This window comes from Ursus americanus, chromosome 5 (genome assembly GCF_024610735.1).
Source record: "Ursus americanus isolate L20-20 chromosome 5, mUrsAme1.1.p, whole genome shotgun sequence".
In the NCBI taxonomy this organism is placed as follows: Eukaryota; Metazoa; Chordata; class Mammalia; order Carnivora; family Ursidae; genus Ursus; species Ursus americanus.
Genome location: NC_142131.1, coordinates 46,136,669 through 46,149,282, shown reverse-complemented (window position 1 = coordinate 46,149,282; position 12,614 = coordinate 46,136,669). Strand labels below are relative to the sequence as shown.

At 36.2% G+C, this 12,614-nt stretch overlaps 1 protein-coding gene across 4 annotated transcripts in view; it reads left to right on the top strand.

The window, feature by feature from the left end:
* The window catches only part of MTREX (Mtr4 exosome RNA helicase), a 93,263-nt gene that overhangs the window by 60,887 nt on the left and 19,762 nt on the right, over positions 1-12,614 (top strand). For all 4 annotated transcript variants that reach the window (XM_045794332.2, XM_087862145.1, XM_045794333.2 and 1 more), the window contains 2 exons: positions 8,597-8,707; positions 9,842-10,030. In XM_045794332.2, coding sequence (XP_045650288.2) covers positions 8,597-8,707; positions 9,842-10,030 — 300 coding nt within the window. The remainder of the gene's footprint in view (positions 1-8,596; positions 8,708-9,841; positions 10,031-12,614) is intronic.

The window sequence follows — 12,614 nt, the reverse complement described above, 5'->3', positions numbered from 1 at the left end:
GTGATTAATGTGATTTAAACTCTGTTTCTGTTATCAAATTATGGTCAGGTAAATAATGATGAAGTGAAAGATAAAGAGAATTTAATATAACTTTTTACATGAAGTTGGATTTTACCTGAACTATAATGATGTTTTAATCTTTTCGTGATGAAATAACTTTACAGTTTTACTTCATCCACGCTGTTCATTATATTTCTATGAAATATTGAAGCAGTAATTTGAGAATTAAAAATCCTGCGTAAGTTTCCTTAGTTGAAACCGTTTAATTCCCATGTGCTTTTAACAATTTTAGGTTAAGTGTAGTTGACATATTAATCGGAGTGACTCAACATTTATATGTGTTAGAAATGCTCACCACAATAAGTGTTGCCGCCATCTGTCACCGTACAAAGTTATTACAACATTATTGGCTATATTCCCTATGTTGTACTTGTCATCCCTGTGACTTACTTATTTCATAACTAGAAGCGTGTATCTCTTAATCCCCTTCACATCTTGCTTCTGTCACTTCACCCACCTCACCTCAGGCAACCACCAGTTTGTTCTCTGTATTTTTTAATGTGTTTTTGGTTTTTTTGTTTCTTTTGTTTTTTAGATTTCACATATAAGTGAAATCATGAGATATTTATCTTTGACTTATTTCACTCAACATAATAACCATATTGCACATCCATCCATGTTGTTGCACACAACAAGATTTCATTCTTTTTTGTGTGTGATAGTGTGTGTGTGTGTGTGTGTGTGTATAACACATCTTTATTCATCTGTTAATGGACGGTTAGATTGCTTTTTTGTCTTGGCTGTTGTATATAATGCATAATGTATAATGTTGTGTATAAACATAGGGGTGCATGTATCTTTTCAGATTAGTGTGTTCATTTTTTTAGAATAATAGTAATTCCAGAAGTGGAATTATTGGATCATATGATGTTTCTATTGCTAATTTTTTGAGGAGCTGCCACACTGTTTTCCACAGTGGCTGTACTCATTTACATACTCACCAACAGTGCATGAGGGTTCCCTTTTCTCCACATCCTTACCAACACTTACTTCTTAACTTTTTGATACTAGCCATTCCGACAGGTGGGTGGTGATACTTCATTGTGGTTTGCATTTCCCTGACGATTAGTGATACTGAGCATCTTTTCATGTGTGTGTCAGCTATCTGAATATCTTCTTTGGAAGAATGTCTCTTCAGGTCCTCTGCCTATTTTTTAGTCAGATTTAGTGTGTGTGTTTAGTTTTATGAGTTTTTTTTTTAATTAACCTTTTATTGGGTATATCATTTGCAGATATCTTCTCCCATCAAGTAGGTTGCTTTCTCATTTTGCGGATGGTTTCCTTTGCTGCAAAAGTTTAAGTTTGATGTAGAACCTTTTGTTTATTTTTGTTTTTGTTGCCCTTGCCTAAAAATCCTGATCCAAAAAAAATATTGCTAAGGCAGTACTACCTTTAGGAGTTGTTTACTTTTAGGAGTTGTTTTTATATTGTTGTTTTTGTTTTGTTTATAGAGAGAGTGTGAGTTGGGGCGAGGGAGGCACAGAAGGAGAGAAAGAGAAAGGGAAAGGATCTTAAGCAGGCTCCACTCCCAGCACAAAGTCCGACATGGGGCTCCATCTCATGACCTGAGCTGAAACCAGGAGTTGGACACTTAACCAACTGAGCCACTGAAACTCTCCTTCTTATAGGGGTTTTATGGTTTCAGGTCTTATATTTAGGTCTTTAATCCTTTTTTTTTTAATGGTATAGGAAAGTAGTCCAGTTTATTAATGCATGTGACTGTCCGGTTTTCTTAGCACCGTTTGTCGCTTAGACTCTCTTCCACGTTGTACATTCTTATTACCTCATTTTTCTTAGATTAATTGACCATATAATGGTGGGCTTATTTCCGGGCTCTCTGTTCTGTTCCATTGATCTGCTTTTGTGCCAGTACCATACTGTTTGATTATTATAACTTTGTAGTATAATTTGAAATCTGGAATTGTGTTGAGCTCCAGCTTTTTTCTTCTTTCTCAATTGCTTTGGCTGTTTGGCTTGATGATTCTGCATCAAGATCTTTGTGATTCTACACAAATTTAAGATTATGTGATTTAGTTCTTTGTATGAAAGAACAAGGTTCTTTGTATCAAAATATGTATTTTGATGAGGATTGCATTAAATCTGTAGATTGCTTTGGGTGATATACCCCCTTTTTTTTTTTTTTAAGATTTTATTTATTTATTTGAGAGAGCCCAAGCAGGGGGAGGGGCAGAGGGAGAGGGAGAAGCAGATCCCCCTCTGAGGAGGGAGCCCCATGCAGGGCTCCATACCAGGACTCCAGGATCATGACCTGAGCCGAAGGCAGACATTTAACTAACTGAGCCACCCAGATGCCCCGAGTGGTATAGACATTTTAATGGTATTAATTCATCCAGTCCTTGAGTACAGTATATCCTTTATTTGTGCCATCTTTAGTCAGCAGGGCTCTGAGGTTCGTGTAGCCCTCCAACGCTCTTGGAGTTAAGTTTCCCTGATTTTCAAAGCTAGATGTTAAAAGGGGGCTTGTCTTCCTGATGCATGTCCCCAGGGCAGGGGTGCCTAATGTGGGATTTGATCCTCTCAGTCTTCAGGGTGGAACTGTGTGGCTGAGATAACACTCCTTTTGGGGGGTCACCCTGCTGACAGGTTTGGTTCCCAGCCATGTCTCTGCCCCTTCTACACTTCTCAATATGGCTTTTTCTCTATATCTTTATTGTGGAAAAGCTTTTATGCTAGTCTTTGTGCCCTTTTCAGAGTGAATTGCACTGTATGTAGTTGTAGTCCTGATGTATCTGTGGGAGGACCTGAGCTCACGATCCTCTTACTCTGCCATCTTCCCAAGCTCCTCAATTTACCTGTGCTTTCATTTAAATGCAAAACATTCAGTTTGCTACATGAGATACCTGTATTTCTTAAACATCCCCCTCCACTGTTTTTTTTAAATAATTAATTATAGGTAAAATCTCACTATTGAGATTCCACCTATGTATTTGAAGGCTAATATACTAGAATTTTGTTATTTTAAAACATTGTTTTAAATGTGTGGTGTATTCCCTAGATTTTTTAGGAAATGTCATTGTGATGATGTATGTTAAAATAACCTTTGATATATCGAAATTAAAATCTGCCACTGCAGAATCAGAGGCTCTTGCTTTGGGTTAGTTCAGATGACAGTGAAATTCAGAATAGACAGTATTTAAGGAGACTGTTCATTATTAAATGTTTTAAAATAATAATTAAAAGTATAATTATTTTACTTCTAATCCCAGCTAGTGTTTGGTTTCTATTCCTTAATCTTAAAATTTGTTCTATAGAATTCCAGCACCAGTGAAACTTGTATAATTTTTTTTCTGTAGTGTTTATTTTACAATTGACTGCTTAACTGTAAATGAGAGTAAAACTCCCACAATTTAGCAAGTAGTCATTGTATTCAAAGGGACCTTTGAAGTTATTGCAACTTGGAATGGCAAATATGTGGCACACGCGCCAACATTCTTTTTCTCTTATGGCAGACATTGATGATAAGTTGTGGCATTCTTTCACAGTGAACACTTAGATTCTTCCAAGAAAACGTTCTAATGACTAATTCATTAGAGTTAGCATTTTAAGGAAAACTGTTTGTTGTCTGTCTCGCTTTTAGGCCCAGATTTTAGTAAGCCTAGCAGCTGTGCCTGTTTTACTTAAAGATACTAAGAAGCTTTGTAGTACTTAATCATATTTTGTCTCAGTTTAATAGCCTCTGCAGGGTAGATATCACTGGATCCTAGACAAACTATGTCTTCTGTAGCATTTTTTTTAATTGAAGTATAATTGATGTTTAACATTTTTTAATTCAGTTTATTTCAGGGAATTGACGGGAGGTGTGTTAGCATAAAGTACATATATCATCTCGTCTCTGGTCTCAAGGGGCTGACAGCTTAATGGGGGGAATATTTTGTGCTCGAGTTGGTGAACATCAAAAATGCACCCTCTAACTGGGGTAGAGTGTGTTTGAGAGGCAAGATCAGTAAAGGTTTTATAAAAGAAGTGTTGAGAAATTCACCTGACTTGTAGGAATATTTTCAGACAAAAATTGCTTTCCGAGCAATGCAAGAACATGCACAGAGCATGAAACATCCCTTTCTTTGCTTTTGTTTTTTTAAAGATTATTTATTTGAGAGCGAGAAAGAGAGAGAGAGAAAATGAGTGGGAGGAGGGACAGACGGAGGGAGAATCTTAAGCAGGCTCCCTGTTGAGCATGGAGCCCACTGCGGGGCTCGATCTCAGGACCCTGAGATCATGACCCAAGCCAAAACCAGGAATCAGACACCCAACAGACTCAGCCACCCAGGCACCTCGAAATGTCCCTTATTTAAAAGAACTCTAAGTTCTGTTATATGTGATTGAATGATAAAGATAGAACAAAGAGAAGGACTATATCTTTGTTGTTGTTGTTGTTTAAGATTTTATTTATTTATTTGAGAGATGGGGGTGGGGACAAGCCAGAGGAGAGACAGTGGGAGAGGGAGAAGCAGACTCCCCGCCCAGCAGGGAGCCCAATGCAGGACTCCATCCCAGGACCCCGGGATCGTAACCTGAGCCGAAGGGAGACGCTTCACTGACTGAGCCACCCAGGTGTCCCAGAGAAGGACTGTATCTTAAGAGATGGAATATGTATGTATTGTTCGCTTTTATAAATTAACATCTTTTTTTTTTTAAGATTTTATTTATTTGACAGAGATAGAGAGCCAGTGAGAGAGGGAACACAGCAGGGGGAGTGGGAGAGGAAGAAGCAGGCTCCCAGCAGAGGAGCCTGCTGTGGGGCTCGATCCCAGAACGCCGAGATCACGCCCTGAGCCGAAGGCAGACGCTTAACCGCTGTGCCACCCAGGCGCCCCTATAAATTAATATCTTAAATAGGAATTCTGGACACAGGGAAATCATTCCATAGATAATTTATAAGGAAATTTCATCTCTCAACTGCAGTTGTTATGTAGCCTGGGTATGTTTGAACCAGACTTCCTTTGCATGAGATATGAGGAGGTAATGGGATTTCCACAGTCCTTTTCTTTCCTTTAACTTGGAGTGTGTGTGATACCAAATTTAGCTTTTTAAATGCTTCTTAGATTGCTTCAAGCTTTTAGTTAATTTCCAGAGTTGGAAAGAAAATTAGATCAAGACACACATTTAATATTTTTAAAAATCTAAAATTTAATAAAACACATCAGTTTAAATAACTTTGCCTGGACTTGATTAAAATGTAGTTGGTTCAAAAAATATCTTGTCTGGATGAAAAAATTCAAAAATCATATTTTAGTTAATAGCCTTGATTTGAAGAAATGACACTGCCTGAAACTTATTTAGAACATATTCACTTTAACTTATGGACTTTTCCTATTATCTACCTTATCATTTGCTTATCTTAAAAGGGGAAGTTGATTTATGGCAAACTTGAAAAGGTCTATTCCTGTTATTGGTATTCTAACAGGTTTGCAGTACTTACCCACATGATTATTTGGATTTATATAAACCAATCTTGTGTCATGATGAGCCTGAATTCTAACTTACTTTATAAGGTTATTAGGGTTAGAAAGTCGAGTGAACTATACTATGCAAATATTATGTTTTTAAATCTCTGTGTGTAGAGATTTATCATTTTATGAGAACTATTCAGTTGGTTTTTAAGCATTTAACTTCTTATTTACAAAACTTAAGTCGTAGGATCTTCCCTTCCTTGTACTTACGGAGACATTTGTTGGAGGACTTTTGTAGTGTCTTTCTTGTCATTAATGTGAGAGTTGACCATTTTTGGATAGTGTTTATTATGGGAAACAGTGTTAGAAATTGAGCAGTTTCTATCTTTCTTCTGAATCAAGTCTTCACTAAATGGTGTTTATTTTGTTTTCAAGGAAATTCTCAAATACTTGTGCTAAATGAATTCAACTTCAGGTACATAAAGCATATACTTCCTGTCTAAAGCTAAGTGAATTATTTTGAGTTTTTCTGCCATTTTTGGATTATGTACATTCACTTCAGTGTTCTCTTTCCATTCAAATAGTGCATCTAGAATTTTGCATGGGTCACAAACTGGTGGTTCAAAGAGCCAGTTCAGCCCTCATAGTGTCTTATTTAAAAATGAATTTGACAGTTTAAGAATAAAGGTTATATTAAAGAATTATGATCCAATGAAAGTAAGCATCCACAAATCCATACTTGGGTAGGTTGGTAGGTATGTAGGTAGGTAGGTAGGTAGATAGATAAAATATAGAAAGAATAAATTTGTTAGAAAAGTCACCATTAGGCGACTACCACAAATGGACTCCGGCAAGAAAAATCCATAGATCCTAAGACTAGTGAGTTGAAAGTTTAGTGAGGAATGGGATATTTACAAAGTATGAATCTTCTCATAAGTTTCTTATTAATTGTAAAGGGGAAAGTAGTAAGTTTACAGGAGAGAATGCTAGAGATAACCATCTGAATTGAGTGATGAAAGTTAGTATCACCAATAATGTTGATCAATGGATGGGAAGAACAGAAAAACATCACCTGTGCCAAAAATGCATACCCTGAACCTGATGATTCCTTATAATGAGACAAACTCAAATTCAGAGGCATTCTACCAAATAAGTACCCCGTTCAAAAATGTCAGTATCCTGAGGAGCACAGAGAAACTGAGGAACTGTTCCAGATTAAAGTAGAATAAAGAATTATTACAACTAAATTTAATTCATAGTCCTAGTTTGGATGCATAGAGTGGTGGGAGAGGAGGAGGGTGGTATAAAAGACATTATTGGGGAAGTAGGTGAAATTTTAATATGGACTATAGATAATATTGTATCAGCGTTAAATTTCCCTCTTTTAATACTCGTACTGTGGATGTGGTGTGTGTTTGTGGAGAGAGAATGATAAGGCACATGGGACAAATGTAATAATTGGTGAATCTGAATAAAGGTACATAGGAGCTCTTTGTTCTATTCTTGTACCTTTTAACTTAGAAATTATATGAAAATGTCAGTCCCATAAAAACAAAAAAGGTGGGGAGTATTCTGGATTTAAAAAGATGGAAGAGACCTGACAGCTAAATGCAGTAAATGATTGTTGGTTGGAGCCTCGATCTGAAAGTGGTGGTGTTGGTGGTGGTGGTATCTGTGAAGGACATTAGTGAGCCAGTTGGGGAAGTTTGAATATGAACTGTATATTAGATGACAATGTATTATTGTTAAATTTTTATGATATAATGTGGCTATGCAGGAGAATGTGTTTGTTCTTAGAAGATACATGATGAAGTATTTGCTGGTAAGATGAAGTGACATGTTATCCGCAAATGAATTTCAAATGGTTAAAATAGGAGGAACAAGGAAGGCAGAAAGAAAGAAAAACACTCCCTCCAAAAATCCCAAAATCTTATCTGGAAAGAGAAAAGGCACATATGGCAAACTAGTAACAATTGAGAAAATAAAATGGACAGTTTATTATATTATTATTTTTTTGGTCGTTTTCAAATAGGAAGTTGTAGTTGTCCCGTTTAAATGGCTTTCTCTGTTTTTTCATTCTTCATCTTTTTCACTTATTAACACTTAACAAATACCTTTTCTCTTTGGTATTTGAGAATGATATGTGCTAATATTTTAGTTTTGGTATATACAGATTTGTTGACATTTAATTTTGCTTATTATACAAAATAACATTTTTAAAGGTGGTAAGGCACTATTTTAAAGTATTTTACATGCATTGTTTCATGTAATTCTCACAGCAGTTTAATAAGATAGATATCATTTCATCTCCATTTTTAAATGGGGAGAACGAAGCTTAAAAAGATGAGGAGACTTCCTCAAAGTCACAAAACTAGCAGAACACTGACTTCAGACCCAAGCAGTCGTGACTCTGGAAACTGCTCAGCTGTTATACCGTTTTATTCAGTAAAACACTAGGAATATATTTGTTACCGGCAGGCCAGTGATAGTCATTTTTTCAGTAGTAATCACAGTAAAGGTAGCCATGAGAGACCAATACACGGATGAATTTGGACCTTTGAAAGTGTTAACTTCTCAGTGTACAGAACACCTCTAAATTTAAAGGAAGTAAAATGTCGTATTTGATGATGAGGCAAGGGTGTTCTTGTCAGGAGAAAGCGTGAAGTTAGTTTGAAGATAATTATGTCTCATGGAGTATACTGTTTCCTCTGGTTGGAATACTTCTTTTCATCTGTTCTCATTCTGGCCCATCCAGAGCTTACGTGAACCTTACTTGGGCATCTAAAGCTACGCAGGAGTCTTTCCTTCCCCTGTAGTGCTATTGTACTTCAAGGTATTCAAGAAGTGCCAATACAGGAGGATGTGCAAATGAGATCTGTATTGCGGGAGTAACTTATGTTTAGGTACCATTTATTTGCCTGTTATTTAGAGGTTTAATTAGTTTTTACTTTTGAAATATAGCTTCTGATAAGATACAAGCTTCCACAATGATTATTATCAACTGTTATGTGTGTCACAGATTGTTAATGCAGCTTTGTTTTAAGGATTCAAGCTAAATTTAGGGAATGGCAGAGTTTGAAAATGTGCAGTTTTAATTGTAGTGTTCTGTAACTCTTGCTTGGCAGGTTGTTCCAGTTTTGGTACACCTCCTGTCTGCCATCAGCAGTGTTAGGCTTTACATTCCTAAAGACCTTCGACCAGTGGATAACAGACAGAGTGTTTTAAAATCAATACAGGTACGTGTGTTAATTTTATAAATTTAAATATAAATAGGATTTATAGCAAGACAACTTAAATGCTTTAAAGTGTATTGCTTTCTTTAAAAAAAAACTGTAAACACTGCTATCCGTGGCAGTTTTTTTTAATAAAAGATAATAGGAAATCTTTGTGTAGATTGTCCACTCCTTGAATATACCAGCAAAGTGAGTTGCTAAAGGAGATCTCACAGAGGAAAACATGGCTACTGTTACATGCAAAATTTGTTTTGCTTTGTTTGTTGAGTGAAAATAACTAGGAGGTATTAAAATTTTTATGTATAAAATCATATGCCAGGACTTTTAAACGTTTTTTAGTGTAGTTAATAAATTAATGAAATAGTTTAATTCTCAGTAGGAAAAATTTATGTCATTCTGGAATTTTATTTTCCAGTAGGGGAAGAAAAAGGAATTTTGTCATTTATTTAGTCAACAAATACTTGGATTGATATTTACTATGCAGCAAAGGCTCTATACTGGAATTTGAGAAAACAAAGATAAGCAGGATGCTTTCGTTAGAGTAGGAATAAGCTGTGGTCCATAGGCAGGCTTCCTGAATTGAAGAATTCTCTTGACAGTTTTACAGAATCTTTATGTGGGTAACCTTTCTTTTTTTTTTTAAATCCCTAACTCACCAAATCCTATTTTACCTTTAAGGCCTATTGATAGGGATCTGGACCCTTCAAAAATTTAATGTCTTTCAACTCAGTAGTGCACCTCTAGGAATCAGCCCCAAGGAAATCATGAGAAAATTGAAAACAGTTTACGCTTGGGTTGTTTAACACCGGATTATTTATAACAGTAAGATGTTACAACAACCTAAATATACAATAATGTGTTTATCAGTAAATTGTGCCACTTTCAGAATTGGTGAGTTCTAAATACTAGAATTATTAATAAATTTAACACATCCCTGTATCAATAAATCATAGTACAGCAATTCAGAAGGAATTTTCAAAAACATATGCAATGGAAAAGTACACTCCAATTTAAGTGCATTTTTAAGTAGCATGTTTCTGTCTTTGTGCATAGAAAAACATAGAAGGAAATATTTATTTAGTCTTAACTAGTCTTGTCTATCAAATGAAAAAATTAATTTTAAATTTTTTGTTTTAGGAAGTTCAGAAACGTTTTCCTGATGGTGTTCCTTTATTAGACCCTATTGATGACATGGGCATTCAAGATCAAGGGCTGAAAAAAGTCATCCAGAAAGTGGAGGCTTTTGAGCATAGAATGTATTCTCATCCACTTCACAATGATCCAAATTTGGAAACTGTGTATACACTTTGTGAAAAAAAAGCACAGGTATGGCAGAAACTTATTTTTTATCATAAAATTCTGTGAATGTCACTATAAATTAATGAATACTTTTTTTTAAATTTTCCTTTCCTCTTGGTTTCATCAGCTAAAACAGAGAATTATCTACCTATCTTTTAAGGAGACCATTAATTCTTATCAGCAAGATGAGATAAAAATCATTTTACTATAATTTGTTATTTAATGGGTTTTCTTCAGTTTTTTTAATGTAATATAATTCATGTAGCATTAGATTCACCCTTTTAAAGCGTACAATTCAATGGTTTGTAGCATATTCACAGATAACTGCAACCATACCACTTTCCAATTCCAGAATGTTTCCATCACCCTAAAAAGAAACCTCGTGCCAGTTAGCAGTCACTTTGTATTTCCCCAATCTTCCAGAGCCTGGCAACTATAAATCTACTTTCTGCCTCGATGGTTTTGCTTATTCTTATTCTTATTCTTTGCTTATTGCTTATTTTATTTAAAAATAAAATCCTGCAGTATGTGGCCTTTTATATCTGTTCTTTCCACTTAGCATAATGTCTTCAAGGTTCGTGCGTGTTGTAGCATGAATTAGTACTTATTCCTTTTTGTGGCTGAAAAATATTCCACTATATGGATATGCCACATTTTGTTTAACAGTTCATCAGTTGATAGACATTTGGGGTTTTTCCACTTTTTGGCTGTTAGGAATAACTCTGCTACCAGCATTTATGTACAAGTTTTTGTGTGGATATGTTTTCATTTCTCTTGGATGGAATTGGGTAGAATTGCTGGGTCATATAGTAAGTCTGTGTTTAACCTTTGAGAAACTGCCAAGTTTTTTCCAAAGTGGCTGTAGCACTTTACATTCTTACCAGCGATTTATGAAAATTCTTATTTTTCCATATTCTCACCAATGCTTATTATTGTCTGTGTTTTTTATTATAGCCTTCCTAGTGGTATGAAGTTGTAATAGTTTAGCTTTTTAGGGTAATTAGCTATAGTCTCTAACCAGAAAAGCATTCTTGGAGCCATTGTGAATAATAAATTTAGGAAAAGCTTTTTGAAGTGAACACATTCCTTTCCACTGTCCACTTTTCTTCAACTAGAATCTTTTGTACTGTATAGAAGTGTCACTTTCTCCTTGAAACTGAAAGCTCCTTGCTATTACGCTTTTTCAGGTTTTATCGCATGGCACGTTTTCTGCCTATGTCTTCCTGTTTCACCAATTGTTATTTTAAGCTCCTTAGGGTCAGGTATTTCATTTTAGCTTACTTGTACTCTCCCGTATCCCACATGATCTCTTTATAAAGTAGATACCTACTATTTATTGAACACGCTTGTGAGTGGAAACTTCTTGGCTTAACAAAGTAGTATGTTTTAGTTCACAGTTTTATAGCACTCTTTCTGGCTTTCTGTGGACTAACATGATGGGGCCCTGTGCCACATGGACAGTGAACATATACCTCAGCATGCTGTGGTCCACCAGGAGGGTGCTTCTCAGGATGAGGAAATGGAGACACAGAAAGCTTTAGTAACTAGTACAAGGATCCTCACTTGGGATCCTGGCCTGTTCATCTCTCACCGAGACCATTCCATCAGCTCCCTCCCTGCGTCCATGTACTTTGTGTGTTGCCACCAGAGAGTCATCCTGAACAGTTCCACATCACAAGAACACAGACTCTTGAGCTTGGTTGAATGGTGACTAGAAAGCATCCACAGAGAGGGTGGTATGAAGCCACAGAGAGTGGCATTATCCGATACTCGGACATAATGGAAAAAGGCCATAGTGTGTGGCTAAGGGTGGGACTAAATAAACTTGCTATGAAAACTCGGCAGTACATGAAAAAAGGCTCGCGTGAGTGCATTAAATGCTAATATCGATGTGGACTATGATTATGAGTTAGCACAAATAAAAACATACGCCAAAAAAACTAAAAGGAAAACCTGAAGTGGTGGTATTTGGGCAATGAGATTATAGTAGTGTTTTTTCCTTCTTCTTTTTCCTCCTTAATTGTCTGTAATGTGTTTATAAAATATTTTATAATGAGAGAAAACTACAGAGTTAACAATTTAGGGGGAAGAAAACAAGTTTTTTTATGGCCTCCTAGTGACTGCAGGATAAATTTCACATCCCTTAGCCCTGCTCTCTAAGAAGGCTTCAAAAAGCTGATCTCTCAGCTGTCACCATTGTAAGTACTCATACCTTTTGACCCAGCTTTCCTGCTTCTAGGAATTGGGACTCCGAAGTGAGGTGATACAAACATGTTCTTATAGCATAGTCTGAAAAAGCAAATGAATATAAAACTAACCTCAGTGTGTCATCAGTAGGGATTTAGATGTATGACTTACACATATCCATATCATGGAAATCAACAGGGGCATTAAAAAAAATGAGGTTGGGGCACCTGTGCGGCTCAGTCAGTTAAGCGTCTGCCTTCAGCTCAGGTCATGATCCCAGGGTCCTGGGTTCGAGCCCCGCATCGGGCTCCCTGCTCAGCAGGCAATCTGCTTCTCCCTCTCCTTTTGCCTCTTCCCCAACTCATGCTTTCTCTTTCTCTCTCTCTCTCTCAAATAAATAAATATCTTTAATTTTAAAAAACCT